Here is a 20,880-nt window from a genome sequence, read left to right as displayed (position 1 = left end):
TTATTTAACCAATATGGGGACAAGGATAGGGATCTTTGAATAGGAATGGAGATCCTCACAAGAACTAGATCTTCGAAATAAAAATGAAATTATTAGTAGGTTTCTCTCTCCTCCATAGATGGGTTATATTGAACCATGATAAGTCATTATGTATTTTTTTATGTGATACCTATTAATCTTGATATGTATTTGTTATTGTCTTTTATGTTATATCTATTTAGAGATGGTAATCAGGGATCATCATCCTCATCCCCCATTCAACCAATATGAGGATAAGGATGGGGATCCCTGAATGGGAACAAAGATCCCTGCAAGAATTAGTTTCTTGGAATAGAAATGAATATTTAATTTTTTGTAATGTTATTTTATGATAATTAATTTTTGTCATATTTTGTTTTTGCAAGTGAAAAAGATGAAATTCAATACTTCAAAATTTACACTACGATTAACAAAATATATATACCAAGTAAAAATTAAGCCAAATTCATATGCAAAAAGATAAAATACTAATAATTTCAATATAATTCAATGAAATATAAACACTCACTATATTTCTAATTTTATAAAACAGAAAATTGTATTCAAATTCTATATAATTTTATTAGTTGGAGAGAAAAGGAAGAAATTGTAGGAAGGGTATTTTTGACCTTCTAAGTTATTCAACGGCTAGGTTGATAAAATACTACATAGTTAAATATTTCTTGACCTTCTAAGTAATTCAACGGCTAGGTTGATGAAATACAGAAATACTACATGGTTAAATATCACCAAAAAAGACCCCTCTAAAATTAAAGATATAATAGATCTCCCATTATTCATCAGCGAGATTAGTAAAGTACCACATAGTTATATATTTCTTGAAAAGACCCCTCTAAAATTAAAGATATAAATCTCCCACACCTAAAATCAAATTAATCAATCGTCCCCTCCAATTTCGTTTTCCTCCATTTCAGAGCTACCGAAAAGTGAATTGAACTGATCAAGCAATGGATTCGTCGAATCTCAGTTCACTACCCGAAGAGAGCTTAGAAGAAGAACTAGAACAACCACCACAACGGAACGAAGCGCCATTGCCCTCCGCTTACGCCTCTGTTCCTCTACGCCCTCCCTCTCAGTAAGCTCTCAACTCCTTTTCAATTGTTAACTCTTTACGTTTCATTCAATTTCTCGGTTGTTTTATGGTTTTCATTGCGTAAACTTAATTGTTGTCGTTGAGAGCGTATAAAAGCTTTCATAGTTTTATAATTTGATTTCTTGATATATATATATAATCTTTTTTAATTCAGTTCATTCATCAACCTAGGTTTATGACATATTGAGATTTAGAGGTTTATAAGCGCAGTAAATAATGGCTTGATATGCGTCACTTATATAGTAAGTTTCTGAATTTTGTTTTTATTCTGTTCATTGCGTAAACTTGATAATTGAGAGCGAGAGCTTTCATGTTTTCTAATTTGATTTCTTTTTAAGATAGTTTTTTTTTTGTTTGAATTCAGTTCATTTCATCAACCTAGGTTTTTGATATACTAAAATTTGGGGGTTTATAACTGCAGTAATTAATGACTTGATAATGCTTCGATTATAAAGTAATTATCTGAATTTTGTGTTGTAGCTGATGTGGTGGTTGATTATGGAATCATTGCGTTGATGGCACGATGATTTAGAAAGGGAAATGTCTAGGATAAATTAGTTGTTATGTCATTTGATACACAGTTGGGATGACTACTCTGTGCATGTAGTGTTTCTTGTAATGGTATGTGAAATTTGTTCTAGATTGAAAATTGGAATCATCGTGTTACAATGCATTTGGGTGCGCTTTTTGAGATTAAGAAAGCAAGCACTTGAATTACTTTTGAGAGAAGTACTTGGGAGGATAGATTCCCTTTTCAGGAAGCACGGATTGAGTAAAAAGTACTTGAAATGTTTTTAGGAGAAGCAATTGATTAGTATTTGAAAAATTGTATAAAGTGTTTTTTTGCTTTATTTATTTTATTTATTTTTATAACCCAGAGTCCCTTTGAACCCGCTTAGCAAACTTGAGTGTGGAACTGGGCCCCCCGCTGAATCATACAATCTTTCCGAAGAAGATAACTCATGGCTTGTTGCTAGGTAGGTGGTCCTCAAGATTGGAACCTTTGACCTTGCTGGATCAAACTGCATGTCTGATTACTTGACTATTACCTTCAGGTTTAAGGTGTTTTTATTTGAAAGGGATTTTTACGGAAATGCTCCTAATAACACTCTTATTATGGTTAAATTAAGTGTTTAGGTATTGGCATCTTAGTAGTGGATTCATATTTTTGTTTGTTCACACGTAAATTTTGTTGATGAGGCTATGACGCCTCATTTTTGTAGAGGCTTCCTGAAAGAGAAAACAAACTTCCTCAAAGTAGTAATCCCTGTGCACAAGGTTGTTAATTTCGGTATTACTTGGCTTTTGGTGAATTGAACAACTTTCTAAATAGTAGTTTAGAAGAAAAAAGAATAAAAGAATATGTTAACTCCATTTGTAAATTGTTTGTCAGTCTCTAATCTTATCAAAATAAGTCTATACTCTTTCGGTGAAAACTAAATATGGGTATAAGGTCCCTGTGAAAAAGAATAAAGAAGATAAGTGATGCTGCTATGATTTGTTTTCAGGTTTGCAATGTCAGTTTCAGGGTATATATGTGGAAAATGTTATACGTATTGGGGTTCACTGAATTTTCTTAGTTTTTCCCTTTTTATACTTCTGATATGCGGGTAGCTTTTCCAAGGGATTCATAAAGTGGAAACTTTTCTGCTAGATTAGCAGAAGTGGAAACTTGATTTCTAGAAATATATGATATGTTTTTCATGTATGTGGAGCATGGGCATGATACATGAAAAGTTGTTGAAAACCATATCCACGGACATCATTTTATTATATTTCCATTAAGGTGGAGGGTTAGAAGGGATTCCCTTTGTCATTGTGTTTGGTGTGGAAAGGAAGTGCTTGAAGATGTTCCTTGAGGTTATTTGCCATTGATGGAATAAAAAAAAAAAAAAGTCTTTTCATGGGATGAATCTGGGCTTCTGTTTTACGTGTTGGCTACTTCCAAAGTTGGGGGAATTCGTCGTTTCTTTATCCATCATGATTGGGAAGCAGTTGTCTTATGATTGAGTTGAATTATTGTATAGTTTAATGGGAGGGGCAGTGGAGGACTTTGTGGCTTCTTTTTAAAAAAAAAAAAATTGTCAGGACTCTTTTAGAGTGTCCTGCTTTTTTTTGTTGGATGTTTTTGGCTCTCATGCTGCAACTATATGCTTTCTTCTATGGTGGAGGATAGCCTGTTTTCCTTTTTTGTAAATTTGGCACTTAATACAAAATCTGTTTCTTATCCGAGAGAGAGAGAGAGAGAGAGAGAGAGAGAGGGAGATGGGTAAAACTGTGGCAAGTTATTCAGATTTATAGGGCTGGCCAAGATATAATATTTATGCATGAAGTAATTTCACTAATATCTTTAGTTTTAGCATTCTTTCTCACTATATAATTTAAGGTGTATGTTGATTTACCAAAATTTACTTGCAGGAGTTCTCTGCAAAAATACTCACCTTTGGATTGGTTGGGCTATTTTGATGAAGAGAAGGATATCCCCATTCCTGACTCAAATGATGTTAGTGTTGACAATTTCGACAATCTTCAAGTTTAGTTGCAGTTATTCTCTTCTAATATGCTTTATCATGTTAGGTCTTTCATGTATATATGGCAGGAACAGAAGGACCAGTTGTTTTTTGCCTGCATGGTGGTGGATATTCTGGGTATGATTGACTATTCTTCAGCTGAAACTGTTCGTTTTTCATAATGTTAAAAATTAATGAAGATGATTGTTTAAGATTGTGTGTAATATTTATAGAATGGTCTGTTGAAATAAGTAGGTAATAAGAGTTCTGCAGTTTAATAGGCATCTGATGTCATATGCTTATTCTAATACTTTGGTTTCACATACTCTCACAAGGTCTGTAAAATGCTAGTTCCAAGAAAAACCTATGATGACTTGCTATTTTGAACGTGTATAAAAATACCTGGAAAAATGATTTAATGGATGCTACTTAGTATTTGGCTTCCATGGCAGCTCAACTGCCAAAAATGCATTCAAGGCCAAGCATAATTGCTTCCTTTTTAGTCCCAAGAATAGGATTAATTAGGTAAAATGGAAATGCAGAATCTTACGCACTGTATGTGAATTCGTGGTTGTAGGTTGATGAGAATATGTTTCAAATAAATTGGTAATTGATTTTACGTGAAAAGGTTTGATGTTTAAGGTTATTTAGCTGCTGGAGACAATAGGTAGATTGTAAAAATTTAGAAAAAAAAAGATGAAAAAAGTTTCTGGGGTTCAACCTCAGTGTTGATCACGATAAGGTTCCTGAAAAATTGCAACCAGGGAAAAAGGGGATGTCACACCCTCATGTAGAGTTTAAAAAGCTTTAAAAATTTATTTGACAGACTGCATATACTTCATGTAGGATTCCTATTAAAGAAACAAAAGATTTTCAGGCTCTGACAGGGGAAGGCCAAATTAAAACTACTTCTGGAATACTAATTAGGCAAATAAAGTTAATATAAGAGGTTCACGCAATCTACGGCCTCTTCCAGCAATTCTGGAAACTACGGATCTTCATTTAACTCTTTAAATGAATTAAACTTAAGTATTAATGAATTACCAATGCCGAAAAAGAAGATTATATATAAATGATTTAAAATTGACAAAAATCGTCCAAGTAAGTTCCACATGAATAGATCATTAAATCTGCACTTTCTGGACTTCACCAAGTGGAATATCATATCAATAGAATGTTGATTGAAGAATATATAGTCAACTTGGATAGTGCAATAGCTCAAATTTTTATTTAGTAACTCAAAAGTTCCAATCTTGTATTTTTACATGATGTACATTTTTTAATGGATGAATCTTTTCGTTTGTCAGCATGATAGGATAACTTAACCAGTGGACTGTTTTAATTGGTTTTTTCTCCTCTACTGCTAGGGAATTGGTTTCTGTCTAGTCTATTTTTTGATTTATCTCAAATTTCTATTGAAGGGTGATTGTTGTCTTAGATTATCAATGAATATGAACAAATCCTCTAATATTTGGATATTTTTCAGTTTGATGTAAATTCACTCTTTTGTATACAATCGATTAAATACTCCTTAAGAACTTTAAATGCTTTTTTTTTTTTTTTTTAACTCTTTGTATTTGTAGAGACCAAATCACATTTTGCGTTATTGTTTTGTCTGATTAACTGAACTCATTTTGGCAGACTTTCATTTACTTTATCAGCTGGTAAAATTAAGGAGAAAGCTCGGGTAGTTGCTATGGACCTGAGAGGACATGGAAAATCGTCCTCGGAAAACGATCTTGACCTCTCTGTTGAGGTACAGATAATAAATAGTAGAAGAAATACATAAGGATGTTTTAGTTGTTATGTTGTGAAAGTTTCTTATTTTAGCTTTGCATCCTTGAAATTAAAAGGTAATTGTCTGTGTGCAGACTATGTGCAATGACGTTTTAGCTGTTATAAAGGAAATGTATGGAGAATCCCCTCCTGCTATTGTGCTTGTCGGCCACAGGTTGTGCTTCTTCAATAAATTATTTCCTTTTTAAGTTCTGTTGCACTGGTACCATGTAATGCATTTTTGGAGGCCAAAACAAGGTGCTAAAACTTTTAAAGGCATTAATCAAACAGGATTTGTCAATTGCAGGGCCTTTTTACTTTATTTTATGTTTTATTGGTCAAAGATTCTAGCTGATTATTTTTGTCTGTTGAATGATTTTAGTCCTTACCTGGCGTAAAATTTGAATGATTATGTTAGTGTGTAAATAAAATAAACCCCTAGAGGAGAATATACATCAGATTGACACACAACATTGTCAAGCCTTTCAATTGAAGTGCTGCCCTTTGGACAAAGTGGTAACCTTGAAATCATTAGGTTTCTGTTGCTAAATGCTTATATGAGTGGAAAATCTCCATGCTGCTGCTATCATTTTTCTTATAAATGCAAAATATGCTATCTGTTTGCTTTCAAAATGTATAACTGCACTCTTTGTCAAGGTTCTGTTTGCTGATAGAAAAAATGGCTGATGATGATGACTTGAGCTGTTTATTAATTTCTTGTCAATAGAACATTTTTGATGCATTCATCATCTCTCTCTTGCCCCCCAAGGCCAACTATATATATGAATTTTGTCATTAATGTACAGCATGGGAGGTTCAGTTGCTGTGCATGTTGCTGCAAAGAAAACATTGCGTACCTTGGCTGGGTTGGTTGTTGTGGATGTTGTAGAGGTTTGGTTTCTACGGAGCAACATTCTCATCATTTACTGTGTCTATATGCTAAAACGTGGAATTTGAACCGATATTGATTGTCTTTTCAGGGAACAGCTATGGCTTCATTGATCCATATGCAGAAAATCCTATCAAGCAGAGTGCAGCACTTTTCAAGCATCGAAAAAGCGGTATATACATTTCCTTCACACCCCAGTTGTTCCCGCGTTTTTATTATTGGCTATATTGATGAAATATTTAATAGTTCAAAGTATATGATGTGGAGGTTGGTGTTTGACCTTGATTTCAGTATTTGAATTATTCACATGTGCCATGATTGGAACCTACTTTATTCCTAGCTCAAAGACGCCCTGCTTTTATCAAACATCCACTCTATTGTTTTAAGTTAAAGACAGAAAATTGTTTTCTTTTCCCTTATCTTTGTTATACGGAGTGGAAATGGAATGACTCTTTCTTAGACAAAATAATATTCAATTTAGAGCTTAAAAATGTCTAGGACTTGGTTATTCTATTCAACTCCTGGATGCTTTATTAAACTGATTCTCTTGTTAAATAGTTATTCCCTCTCCTTTGTTTGATGTATTATTTATTTATTTATTCAAATCAAAGCCAACTGAGCAAGTTAGAACTCTGGATTAATGAGCATGAAATTTTGTGGCTGTCCACTCTTATTAAACTTATTTCATATGGTAGAGGTCCTCACCAATTTTTACATTAGATCTTCCCTTATTTAGTTGGCCCAAAGGCCATCAGTTAATAAATGTGTTAAGTTTAGGACTGAAATGCGAAACTTAACTCACAATGAGCAATGACCTCTTGCTTGCCTTCATTATATACTATCTACTATAATATCTTCCAAATATGTAATATATTATTTATATTAATAATAGATTATGGTCAAGGTACTATGACTTAAATTTTTTTATTTAAAATCGGCCACAAACTTTCAAACATTTATATGCTCTAATTCAAAGATTTAGAGAGTTGCTAAGTTGGGTTAAAAGCTACTTTTTGACTTTAATGAACTACACTCTTTGAACCGTTAGATAAGATGGATGATCATTTAGGAACTTATATTTCATTAAAAAATACAACTTACACATGGTTAAATATATTTGAATGCACATGCTTGCATATAGAAGCATGTACAAGCTTCATTCGTCGTTTGTTCACATACTGATTTATTTATTTATGACTTAACTCCAAAGGTAATAACAAATTAAAAGAACAAAGACCGCCGAAATTTATTTTGAAAAGAAAAAAGCATTCTATAGTGAAATCATAGATGTAATCTAGTTATCCTGAAAGGGTTATGCCTATTGATACCGATCACAATACTTTTACTGTATCCGATATTGCCAGAGCATGGTTGAAACTTCTGCAGTTTAGCAATATATTATGCAAGTAGTATTTGAGAATCGGTTAGATTCTAGGGGTTGACTTAATATTCTTTGTCTGGTGTTTGATTAAACAAGCATACAGTGGATGATAATGAAGTTTAACAAATAGATGAAGATTTGATTGTTTTAATTACCCTTTGCCGTTGAATAGAGAAGATAGTAGGCCTATTTTTATAGAACACTCTGATAATAATGAATATAGCGGGTGAAGAAATATATGCCGTAAAGTGACACCCTCGTTAAAAGGATCTGAAAGGATGCAAATACCATTGTGTTATTAAGAAGCTTTGATGACATACCACTGATAAAAGTTGACTTATTGGCTGGTAAACTGCTGACATTGACCACAGACCCAAGACTGACCACGAGATTATGGACGAATCACCATATTGATGTAAATAACTTAAATGGAATGTATCTGGTTGATGGCAACTATGGATGCCTACGGCATTGGGATGGAAGTTGCATGTTAGACAATCTAATCTACCATGACATGGCCCAAAAAGTCTAATGTAGTATTAAGCTGGAAATTTTTTTTCTGAATGTAAGCTTCTGCTTACCCTTGATGTTTGTCTCTCTCAATTAATTTGATAATTTAACAGATTGAATGGAGTGTCAAAGGAGGTGCTTTGAGAAATATTGACTCTGCCCGTGTTTCTATCCCTTCCACATTAAAGTATGATGATTCAAAGAAGTGGTAAGTGCATCTGTCATTCTAACTACAAATTGTCATTGTGTAATTTCCAAGTCCTTGTGCTAACATATGCTGTTTTGACTTTATTCTGCAGTTATGTCCATCGAGCACGTTTGGTAGAAACTGAACAATATTGGAGAGGATGGTATGTTTGTTATTTATAGTCAAACTGAAAAGTATCATTGATATGTGGATTAATGTTGATTGTGAGGGGTAATATAATGAGTTTTTAATTTAGACAGATTATGAAAAGCAAAAGATGAAACAATAACAATAATTATGGAAAAAGGAAGGGCAAAGCTCTGTGAACATTTGATAATATGAGCTTTTTTTCTTTCTTTGTTTTCTTATTTAAGAAACAAACTTTGATAATTTGAGCTAGTGTAAGAATGATTTGGAAAACTTGTCTTTAAAATTTAATGTTCTTTATTATTGGCTAAGCAGGTAATTTCATAAAATTTCATAATTTCCTGCTGAAAAACCAAATCATAGATATCTTTATAATGAATAAAGTGTTCAAAATTTTCATCTCACACCTAAATCGTTGAACTAGAAATCACCGTTTCTTGTAGCAAATGTTGTACAACAATGATGAGGGCAATGCTGGTGGCACAGAAGGTTGTGGTGCTTGGATAAAGATGACTTTTGTGTTGGGACGATTGGGTATTGGCAATTTTTCCCTGTAACTTTTATGGACTTTAGGGCATGTGGCATACACTTGACTGGTGGAATGACCATAATAATGATTTTTTGCCTTTTTTTCGAGGATATGATGCATATATGAAATTTGAACAACTTGGCATCAATTAGGCAAGTATGTTTAGAATCTCCATCTATTAACATATATTAACTATTACTAAGCTTCATTCTCATTTGAAATTCACCTGCAAAGGTATATCTGATGGTAGGATGAAATGTAGTTTAAGGAGATGAGAAGGGTCAACCATCTCCTTGGGAAAAGAAGATCATGCCTTTGTTTATTTCTATTAATTTATAAGCGTTAACTTTGAAGGTTCCTTTTGGTTAAACGGGGAAAGACACCCACTTTTTTTTCTTTTGTCAACCTTCTAGTTAGATTCTGTCATTTGAGTTTGGCAGATTAAATTTCAAAGTGGACCTTCTGAGGATATTACCATAGTTTTACACTAGCTATCAAGTAACTCCAGTAGTCCTATAAATTTGCTTTGAAATGTGCTAGGATGCAACAATTAAGCTTGGACTGGGTGTAACAGAGCAATGGATTCTTGTAGTCAATACAACTTCTGTTTTGAGGCTTGCTTGGGTTCAATTTATCACTTCAGAATTTCAGAGCATTAAATTGCTTTGGCAGTCAGAGTAACTGTTGATCATCATAATTGACAGCAAAGTCAATCTTATCAAAGTTCAATGCGAAAAAAATTCTATTTCTAATTAAGACTGCTTGTAGTACTTTATTGTTTGTATATGTCAACTGGTTTCTCAAGTCTCTATCACATGGTAACCAAATACATGCCTTAGTAAATATAAGTAACAGTATTTTGATGTTAGTGTGTAAATGGATGTTTATCTTTCTCTTCAGTAAAAATTATTTGCGAAAATTCGTTTCTATTGAACCTTTGAATTGTCTTGCAGGTATGAAGGGCTTTCGGATATATTTTTGTCATGTCCAGTCCCAAAGGTCTTGCTGCTAGCAGGAACAGACAGACTGGACAGGTTGTCTTTATTAAGTTATAATAGATCATTTTTGAAGTTAATCAATATCATTATTCGAAACCATGTTTATTAATAACAAAACTATTTCTTGAGGAATAAATGTTAAAACATGGATAAGATTTTGAAGGCATAGCCAAACTTGCTTCACATTATTCCAAACAATATTTTGGATCAATGTCATAATCCAAAGCTCTGGTAATTAAGCAATCAGTATCTAAAGCTTGAAGAATTTTCTACACTTTGTTTTGTTCATCATTGTTCAGTTCCGAAGGAATGGCATTGGCTGGATAGAATAAGATAAATTCTTTCTTTGGTAGTGATTAGTTTTCAGCAAGCCATGCTACTGCCGAAACATGAAAACTCTTCAACTTGATATCCTGAGAAAATTTCTCACTGTTCTGTAACAGATCTCTCACAATTGGGCAAATGCAAGGAAAATTTCAGATGGTAGTTGTGAGACATACTGGGCATGCTATACAGGTCCACATCAGTTATATTTCTTAACACGCTCTTTATATTTATAACTTAGTATTGAACAATTGCAATTTTCATATGCCAAATTATTATAGGAAGACTCTCCTGAGGAATTTGCAACTCTGATACTCAATTTTATATCTCGTAACCGAATTGGCCCCCAAGGAGTTGAGGTTGGTATCCATATCCTGTTGTCAATTCTGTACTTATTCGCTGAACTTGTTCACAAACTGATTCTTATGTCTGTAGTTCCATCCTTGGTCCTTTTGTTGTCCTAATCGATCAAAAAGCATCTAATTTTATTCCTAGAATAGCATTTTATACTCGATAGTAATGAATGTCATACTGGTCAATCTTGTCTTGTGCTTATTGTTTTGATTTGAGTAATATTATAGATTTTGACAGTGTCTCAAAATTTCTGTCCTAAATGACATGTAATCCTACATGATCTTACCATGTCACTTATCATATTAGTTAATTATTTACAAAATAGTGTCATGTAGAATGTCATTTCACTTGAAATTAAAATTTTGGAATATTAGACGAGATGTGTAACATTACTCTTTTAGCTTATTTACATCCATCAAGTTAGGAATCATTCAGCAATAAGCTGGTTCTTATTTCTTTAAACTTGTGAATAGGGCATTTTTATTCTGTGATTCTTATGAAGTCACGGGATTGATTGTGTTGTAGATACCCGGACTCCGTCGGCCATTGCAGTCACATTCGCAACAATGAGAACCCCCTGCATACTGATCTGACAATCCTCTCTCTCTCTCTATCTCTTTACTATTTCAGTAAGAACATATCGTCTCTTATTTGTGTGTGTGCGTGTTTTTTTCCCTTTATTTTTGGTGATACTGGTGTGGTATTATGTATGATCATAAAGAGTTTGTGCTATGTGCAAAGCTTTAGTAAATATGGTTAGTGGTATTCCTTTTGGTATGATTTTGTCTTTTGTTTTCTTAATTTAAGAGGTTTTGGGGCTGTTTGTTTATGAATTGTTTTTGTGTTTTATGAGAATATTTAAAATAATAAAAAAATAATAATTTAAATTCATGTGTCTAGAGTTTTAAAACAAATTTTGGCGTTTGTCTTAAAATAGGATGTTGAAAATAAAAAAATTGAAAATGTGTTCGACATATTAGTTTAAAAACAACCTTTTGAAAATGATTTTAGATTACTTTTATTATGCGTTAACTTTAATTAATTAGTAAATATTCATTAATTTTGTTATTACTAATTAATCTAATACTTTTTGGACTAAGTTTTGCTTTTTAGGTAATCTAATATTTAATGGTATTTTACCTCTACTAAAAGTATTTCTATTTTTTTTTTTTTTTAAGAATTTAATATGTTATCATAAATTAGTAATTATATAAAAAATATATATAAATGAAGTTAAATTACAGTACACGTTAGCATTATCAACTTTTTATTTTGAAAAGAAAAAAGCATTCTATATGAAATCATAGATGAATCTAGTTATCCTGAAAGGGTTATGCCTATTGATACCGATCACAATACTTTTACTGTATCCGATATTGCCAGAGCATGGTTGAAACTTCTGCAGTTTAGCAATATATTATGCAAGTAGTATTTGAGAATCGGTTAAGATTCTAGGGGTTGACTTAATTTCTTTGTCTGTTGTTTGATTAACAGCATACAGTGGATGATAATGAAGTTTAACAAATAGATGATTTGATTGTTTTAATTACCCTTTGCCGTTGAATAGAGAAGATAGTAGGCCTATTTTTATAAGACACTCTGATAATAATGAATATAGCGGGTGAAGAATATATGCCGTAAAGTGACACCCTCGTTAAAGGATCTGAAGGATGCAAATACCATTGTGTTATTAAGAAGCTTTGATGACATACCACTGATAAGTTGACTTATTGGCTGGTAAACTGCTGACATTGACCACGGACCCAAGCTGACCACTAGATTATGGACGAATCACCATATTGATGTAAATAACTTAAATGGAATGTATCTGGTGATGGCACTATGATGCCTACGGCATTGGGATGGAAGTTGCATGTTAGACATCTAATCTACCATGACATGGCCCAAAAAGTCTAATGTAGTATTAAGCTGGAAATTTTTTTCTGAATGTAAGCTTCTGCTTACCCTTGATGTTTGTCTCTCTCAATTAATTTGATAATTTAACAGATTGAATGGAGTGTCAAAGGAGGTGCTTTGAGAATATTGACTCTGCCCGTGTTTCTATCCCTTCCACATTAAAGTATGATGATTCAAAGAAGTGGTAAGTGCTCTGTCATTCTAACTACAAATTGTCATTGTGTATTTCCAGTCCTTGTGCTAACTATCTGTTTTGACTTTATTCTGCAGTTATGTCCATCGAGCACGTTTGTTAGAAACTGAACAATATGGGAGAGGAGGTATGTTTGTTTATTTATAGTCAAACTGAAAAGTATCATTGATATGTGGATTAATGTTGATTGTGAGGGGTAATATAATGAGTTTTTAATTTAGACAGATTATGAAAGCAAAGATGAAACAATAACAATAATTATGGAAAAAGGAAGGAAAGCTCTGTGACATTTGTAATATGAGCTTTTTTTCTTTCTTTGTTTTCTTATTTAAGAAACAAACTTTGATAATTTGAGCTAGTGTAAGAATGATTTGGAAAACTTGTCTTTAAAATTTAATGTTCTTATTATTGGCTAAGCAGGTAATTTCATAAAATTTCATAATTTCCTGCTGAAAAACCAATCATAGATATCTTTATAATGAATAAAGTGTTCAAATTTTCATCTCACACCTAAATCGTTGAACTAGAAATCACCGTTTCTTGTAGCAATGTTGTACAACAATGATGAGGGCAATGCTGTGGCACAGAAGGTTGTGGTGCTTGATAAAGATGTTTTGTGTTGGGACGATTGGGTATTGGCAATTTTTCCCTGTAACTTTTATGGACTTTAGGGCATGTGGCATCACCTTGACTGGGAATGACCTAATATGATTTTTTGCCTTTTTTTCGAGGATATGATGCATATTAAATTTGAACAACTTGGCATCAATAAGGCAGTATGTTTAGAATCTCCATCATTAACATATATTAACTATTACTAAGCTTCATTCTCTTTGAAATTCACCTGCAAAGGTAATCTGATGGTAGGTGAAATGTAGTTTAGAGATGAGAAGGGTCAACCATCTCCTTGGGAAAGAAAATCATGCCTTTGTTATTTCTATTAATTTATAAGCGTTAACTTTGAAGGTTCCTTTTGGTTAAACGGGGAAAGACACCCATTTTTTTTTCTTTTGTCAACCTTCTAGTTAGTTCTGTCATTTGAGTTTGGCAGATTAAATTTCAAGTGTAGTTGTCTTAGATTATCAATGAATATGAACAAATCCTCTAATATTTGGATATTTTTCAGTTTGATGTAAATTCACTCTTTTGTATACAATCGATTAAATACTCCTCAAGAACTTTAAATGCTTTTTTTTTTTTTTTTTTTTTTTAACTCTTTGTATTTGTAGAGACCAAATCACATTTTGCGTTATTGTTTTGTCTGATTAACTGAACTCATTTTGGCAGACTTTCATTTACTTTATCAGCTGGTAAAATTAAGGAGAAAGCTCGGGTAGTTGCTATGGACCTGAGAGGACATGGAAAATCGTCCTCGGAAAACGATCTTGACCTCTCTGTTGAGGTACAGATAATAAATAGTAGAAGAAATACATAAGGATGTTTTAGTTGTTATGTTGTGAAAGTTTCTTATTTTAGCTTTGCATCCTTGAAATTAAAAGGTAATTGTCTGTGTGCAGACTATGTGCAATGACGTTTTAGCTGTTATAAAGGAAATGTATGGAGAATCCCCTCCTGCTATTGTGCTTGTCGGCCACAGGTTGTGCTTCTTCAATAAATTATTTCCTTTTTAAGTTCTGTTGCACTGGTACCATGTAATGCATTTTTGGAGGCCAAAACAAGGTGCTAAAACTTTTAAAGGCATTAATCAAACAGGATTTGTCAATTGCAGGGCCTTTTTACTTTATTTTATGTTTTATTGGTCAAAGATTCTAGCTGATTATTTTTGTCTGTTGAATGATTTTAGTCCTTACCTGGCGTAAAATTTGAATGATTATGTTAGTGTGTAAATAAAATAAACCCCTAGAGGAGAATATACATCAGATTGACACACAACATTGTCAAGCCTTTCAATTGAAGTGCTGCCCTTTGGACAAAGTGGTAACCTTGAAATCATTAGGTTTCTGTTGCTAAATGCTTATATGAGTGGAAAATCTCCATGCTGCTGCTATCATTTTTCTTATAAATGCAAAATATGCTATCTGTTTGCTTTCAAAATGTATAACTGCACTCTTTGTCAAGGTTCTGTTTGCTGATAGAAAAAATGGCTGATGATGATGACTTGAGCTGTTTATTAATTTCTTGTCAATAGAACATTTTTGATGCATTCATCATCTCTCTCTTGCCCCCCAAGGCCAACTATATATATGAATTTTGTCATTAATGTACAGCATGGGAGGTTCAGTTGCTGTGCATGTTGCTGCAAAGAAAACATTGCGTACCTTGGCTGGGTTGGTTGTTGTGGATGTTGTAGAGGTTTGGTTTCTACGGAGCAACATTCTCATCATTTACTGTGTCTATATGCTAAAACGTGGAATTTGAACCGATATTGATTGTCTTTTCAGGGAACAGCTATGGCTTCATTGATCCATATGCAGAAAATCCTATCAAGCAGAGTGCAGCACTTTTCAAGCATCGAAAAAGCGGTATATACATTTCCTTCACACCCCAGTTGTTCCCGCGTTTTTATTATTGGCTATATTGATGAAATATTTAATAGTTCAAAGTATATGATGTGGAGGTTGGTGTTTGACCTTGATTTCAGTATTTGAATTATTCACATGTGCCATGATTGGAACCTACTTTATTCCTAGCTCAAAGACGCCCTGCTTTTATCAAACATCCACTCTATTGTTTTAAGTTAAAGACAGAAAATTGTTTTCTTTTCCCTTATCTTTGTTATACGGAGTGGAAATGGAATGACTCTTTCTTAGACAAAATAATATTCAATTTAGAGCTTAAAAATGTCTAGGACTTGGTTATTCTATTCAACTCCTGGATGCTTTATTAAACTGATTCTCTTGTTAAATAGTTATTCCCTCTCCTTTGTTTGATGTATTATTTATTTATTTATTCAAATCAAAGCCAACTGAGCAAGTTAGAACTCTGGATTAATGAGCATGAAATTTTGTGGCTGTCCACTCTTATCAAACTTATTTCATATGGTAGAGGTCCTCACCAATTTTTACATTAGATCTTCCCTTATTTAGTTGGCCCAAAGGCCATCAGTTAATAAATGTGTTAAGTTTAGGACTGAAATGCGAAACTTAACTCACAATGAGCAATGACCTCTTGCTTGCCTTCATTATATGCTATCTACTATAATATCTTCCAAATATGTAATATATTATTTATATTAATAATAGATTATGGTCAAGGTACTATGACTTAAATTTTTTTATTTAAAATCGGCCACAAACTTTCAAACATTTATATGCTCTAATTCAAAGATTTAGAGAGTTGCTAAGTTGGGTTAAAAGCTACTTTTTGACTTTAATGAACTACACTCTTTGAACCGTTAGATAAGATGGATGATCATTTAGGAACTTATATTTCATTAAAAAATACAACTTACACATGGTTAAATATATTTGAATGCACATGCTTGCATATAGAAGCATGTACAAGCTTCATTCATCGTTTGTTCACATACTGATTTATTTATTTATGACTTAACTCCAAAGGTAATAACAAATTAAAAGAACAAAGACCGCCGAAATTTATTTTGAAAAGAAAAAAGCATTCTATAGTGAAATCATAGATGTAATCTAGTTATCCTGAAAGGGTTATGCCTATTGATACCGATCACAATACGTTTACTGTATCCGATATTGCCAGAGCATGGTTGAAACTTCTGCAGTTTAGCAATATATTATGCAAGTAGTATTTGAGAATCGGTTAGATTCTAGGGGTTGACTTAATATTCTTTGTCTGGTGTTTGATTAAACAAGCATACAGTGGATGATAATGAAGTTTAACAAATAGATGAAGATTTGATTGTTTTAATTACCCTTTGCCGTTGAATAGAGAAGATAGTAGGCCTATTTTTATAGAACACTCTGATAATAATGAATATAGCGGGTGAAGAAATATATGCCGTAAAGTGACACCCTCGTTAAAAGGATCTGAAAGGATGCAAATACCATTGTGTTATTAAGAAGCTTTGATGACATACCACTGATAAAAGTTGACTTATTGGCTGGTAAACTGCTGACATTGACCACAGACCCAAGACTGACCACGAGATTATGGACGAATCACCATATTGATGTAAATAACTTAAATGGAATGTATCTGGTTGATGGCAACTATGGATGCCTACGGCATTGGGATGGAAGTTGCATGTTAGACAATCTAATCTACCATGACATGGCCCAAAAAGTCTAATGTAGTATTAAGCTGGAAATTTTTTTTCTGAATGTAAGCTTCTGCTTACCCTTGATGTTTGTCTCTCTCAATTAATTTGATAATTTAACAGATTGAATGGAGTGTCAAAGGAGGTGCTTTGAGAAATATTGACTCTGCCCGTGTTTCTATCCCTTCCACATTAAAGTATGATGATTCAAAGAAGTGGTAAGTGCATCTGTCATTCTAACTACAAATTGTCATTGTGTAATTTCCAAGTCCTTGTGCTAACATATGCTGTTTTGACTTTATTCTGCAGTTATGTCCATCGAGCACGTTTGGTAGAAACTGAACAATATTGGAGAGGATGGTATGTTTGTTATTTATAGTCAAACTGAAAAGTATCATTGATATGTGGATTAATGTTGATTGTGAGGGGTAATATAATGAGTTTTTAATTTAGACAGATTATGAAAAGCAAAAGATGAAACAATAACAATAATTATGGAAAAAGGAAGGGCAAAGCTCTGTGAACATTTGATAATATGAGCTTTTTTTCTTTCTTTGTTTTCTTATTTAAGAAACAAACTTTGATAATTTGAGCTAGTGTAAGAATGATTTGGAAAACTTGTCTTTAAAATTTAATGTTCTTTATTATTGGCTAAGCAGGTAATTTCATAAAATTTCATAATTTCCTGCTGAAAAACCAAATCATAGATATCTTTATAATGAATAAAGTGTTCAAAATTTTCATCTCACACCTAAATCGTTGAACTAGAAATCACCGTTTCTTGTAGCAAATGTTGTACAACAATGATGAGGGCAATGCTGGTGGCACAGAAGGTTGTGGTGCTTGGATAAAGATGACTTTTGTGTTGGGACGATTGGGTATTGGCAATTTTTCCCTGTAACTTTTATGGACTTTAGGGCATGTGGCATACACTTGACTGGTGGAATGACCATAATAATGATTTTTTGCCTTTTTTTCGAGGATATGATGCATATATGAAATTTGAACAACTTGGCATCAATTAGGCAAGTATGTTTAGAATCTCCATCTATTAACATATATTAACTATTACTAAGCTTCATTCTCATTTGAAATTCACCTGCAAAGGTATATCTGATGGTAGGATGAAATGTAGTTTAAGGAGATGAGAAGGGTCAACCATCTCCTTGGGAAAAGAAGATCATGCCTTTGTTTATTTCTATTAATTTATAAGCGTTAACTTTGAAGGTTCCTTTTGGTTAAACGGGGAAAGACACCCACTTTTTTTTCTTTTGTCAACCTTCTAGTTAGATTCTGTCATTTGAGTTTGGCAGATTAAATTTCAAAGTGGACCTTCTGAGGATATTACCATAGTTTTACACTAGCTATCAAGTAACTCCAGTAGTCCTATAAATTTGCTTTGAAATGTGCTAGGATGCAACAATTAAGCTTGGACTGGGTGTAACAGAGCAATGGATTCTTGTAGTCAATACAACTTCTGTTTTGAGGCTTGCTTGGGTTCAATTTATCACTTCAGAATTTCAGAGCATTAAATTGCTTTGGCAGTCAGAGTAACTGTTGATCATCATAATTGACAGCAAAGTCAATCTTATCAAAGTTCAATGCGAAAAAAATTCTATTTCTAATTAAGACTGCTTGTAGTACTTTATTGTTTGTATATGTCAACTGGTTTCTCAAGTCTCTATCACATGGTAACCAAATACATGCCTTAGTAAATATAAGTAACAGTATTTTGATGTTAGTGTGTAAATGGATGTTTATCTTTCTCTTCAGTAAAAATTATTTGCGAAAATTCGTTTCTATTGAACCTTTGAATTGTCTTGCAGGTATGAAGGGCTTTCGGATATATTTTTGTCATGTCCAGTCCCAAAGGTCTTGCTGCTAGCAGGAACAGACAGACTGGACAGGTTGTCTTTATTAAGTTATAATAGATCATTTTTGAAGTTAATCAATATCATTATTCGAAACCATGTTTATTAATAACAAAACTATTTCTTGAGGAATAAATGTTAAAACATGGATAAGATTTTGAAGGCATAGCCAAACTTGCTTCACATTATTCCAAACAATATTTTGGATCAATGTCATAATCCAAAGCTCTGGTAATTAAGCAATCAGTATCTAAAGCTTGAAGAATTTTCTACACTTTGTTTTGTTCATCATTGTTCAGTTCCGAAGGAATGGCATTGGCTGGATAGAATAAGATAAATTCTTTCTTTGGTAGTGATTAGTTTTCAGCAAGCCATGCTACTGCCGAAACATGAAAACTCTTCAACTTGATATCCTGAGAAAATTTCTCACTGTTCTGTAACAGATCTCTCACAATTGGGCAAATGCAAGGAAAATTTCAGATGGTAGTTGTGAGACATACTGGGCATGCTATACAGGTCCACATCAGTTATATTTCTTAACACGCTCTTTATATTTATAACTTAGTATTGAACAATTGCAATTTTCATATGCCAAATTATTATAGGAAGACTCTCCTGAGGAATTTGCAACTCTGATACTCAATTTTATATCTCGTAACCGAATTGGCCCCCAAGGAGTTGAGGTTGGTATCCATATCCTGTTGTCAATTCTGTACTTATTCGCTGAACTTGTTCACAAACTGATTCTTATGTCTGTAGTTCCATCCTTGGTCCTTTTGTTGTCCTAATCGATCAAAAAGCATCTAATTTTATTCCTAGAATAGCATTTTATACTCGATAGTAATGAATGTCATACTGGTCAATCTTGTCTTGTGCTTATTGTTTTGATTTGAGTAATATTATAGATTTTGACAGTGTCTCAAAATTTCTGTCCTAAATGACATGTAATCCTACATGATCTTACCATGTCACTTATCATATTAGTTAATTATTTACAAAATAGTGTCATGTAGAATGTCATTTCACTTGAAATTAAAATTTTGGAATATTAGACGAGATGTGTAACATTACTCTTTTAGCTTATTTACATCCATCAAGTTAGGAATCATTCAGCAATAAGCTGGTTCTTATTTCTTTAAACTTGTGAATAGGGCATTTTTATTCTGTGATTCTTATGAAGTCACGGGATTGATTGTGTTGTAGATACCCGGACTCCGTCGGCCATTGCAGTCACATTCGCAACAATGAGAACCCCCTGCATACTGATCTGACAATCCTCTCTCTCTCTCTATCTCTTTACTATTTCAGTAAGAACATATCGTCTCTTATTTGTGTGTGTGCGTGTTTTTTTCCCTTTATTTTTGGTGATACTGGTGTGGTATTATGTATGATCATAAAGAGTTTGTGCTATGTGCAAAGCTTTAGTAAATATGGTTAGTGGTATTCCTTTTGGTATGATTTTGTCTTTTGTTTTCTTAATTTAAGAGGTTTTGGGGCTGTTTGTTTATGAATTGTTTTTGTGTTTTATGAGAATATTTAAAATAATAAAAAAATAATAATTTAAATTCATGTGTCTAGAGTTTTAAAACAAATTTTGGCGTTTGTCTTAAAATAGGATGTTGAAAATAAAAAAATTGAAAATGTGTTCGACATATTAGTTTAAAAACAACCTTTTGAAAATGATTTTAGATTACTTTTATTATGCATTAACTTTAATTAATTAGTAAATATTCATTAATTTTGTTATTACTAATTAATCTAATACTTTTTGGACTAAGTTTTGCTTTTTAGGTAATCTAATATTTAATGGTATTTTACCTCTACTAAAAGTATTTCTATTTTTTTTTTTAAGAATTTAATATGTTATCATAAATTAGTAATTATATAAAAAAAATATATATAAATGAAGTTAAATTACAGTACACGTTAGCATTATCAACTTTTGTTAATTTTTTTTATTTCCTTCTTCT

The 20,880-nt window shown here is 32.7% G+C and overlaps 2 protein-coding genes across 5 annotated transcripts; both read left to right on the top strand.

Moving 5' to 3' along the window:
* The first annotated feature begins 841 nt into the window (after positions 1-841).
* On the top strand, positions 842-11,576 carry LOC116106548 (protein phosphatase methylesterase 1-like). Of its 4 annotated transcripts, none has more exons than XM_031392919.1 (14): positions 848-1,114; positions 2,032-2,109; positions 3,551-3,635; positions 3,710-3,780; positions 5,284-5,398; positions 5,514-5,593; positions 6,225-6,309; positions 6,399-6,479; positions 8,312-8,406; positions 8,498-8,548; positions 10,015-10,095; positions 10,503-10,575; positions 10,665-10,742; positions 11,263-11,576. In XM_031392919.1, exons 1-14 carry the CDS (start codon positions 987-989, stop codon positions 11,305-11,307), a joined length of 1,146 nt encoding a protein of 381 aa, XP_031248779.1. In that variant the 5' UTR covers positions 848-986; the 3' UTR covers positions 11,308-11,576. The 4 variants fall into 4 exon arrangements, with proteins under 4 accessions (XP_031248781.1, XP_031248780.1, XP_031248779.1 ...); XM_031392918.1 differs by having other exon boundaries at positions 2,011-2,109; XM_031392920.1 differs by lacking the exon at positions 2,032-2,109 and having other exon boundaries at positions 847-1,114.
* A 2,554-nt stretch (positions 11,577-14,130) lies between these two features.
* LOC116106560 (protein phosphatase methylesterase 1) lies at positions 14,131-20,428 on the top strand. The gene is made up of 10 exons (XM_031392934.1): positions 14,131-14,249; positions 14,365-14,444; positions 15,076-15,160; positions 15,250-15,330; positions 17,163-17,257; positions 17,349-17,399; positions 18,866-18,946; positions 19,354-19,426; positions 19,516-19,593; positions 20,114-20,428. Exons 1-10 carry the CDS (start codon positions 14,190-14,192, stop codon positions 20,156-20,158), a joined length of 729 nt encoding a protein of 242 aa, XP_031248794.1. The 5' UTR covers positions 14,131-14,189; the 3' UTR covers positions 20,159-20,428.
* Positions 20,429-20,880: the final 452 nt, after the last annotated feature.

Source organism: Pistacia vera, unplaced genomic scaffold, assembly GCF_008641045.1.
Source record: "Pistacia vera cultivar Batoury unplaced genomic scaffold, PisVer_v2 Contig52, whole genome shotgun sequence".
In the NCBI taxonomy this organism is placed as follows: Eukaryota; Viridiplantae; Streptophyta; class Magnoliopsida; order Sapindales; family Anacardiaceae; genus Pistacia; species Pistacia vera.
The sequence above is the reverse complement of the archived record's forward strand: the minus strand, read 5'-3'. Positions and strand labels throughout refer to the sequence as shown.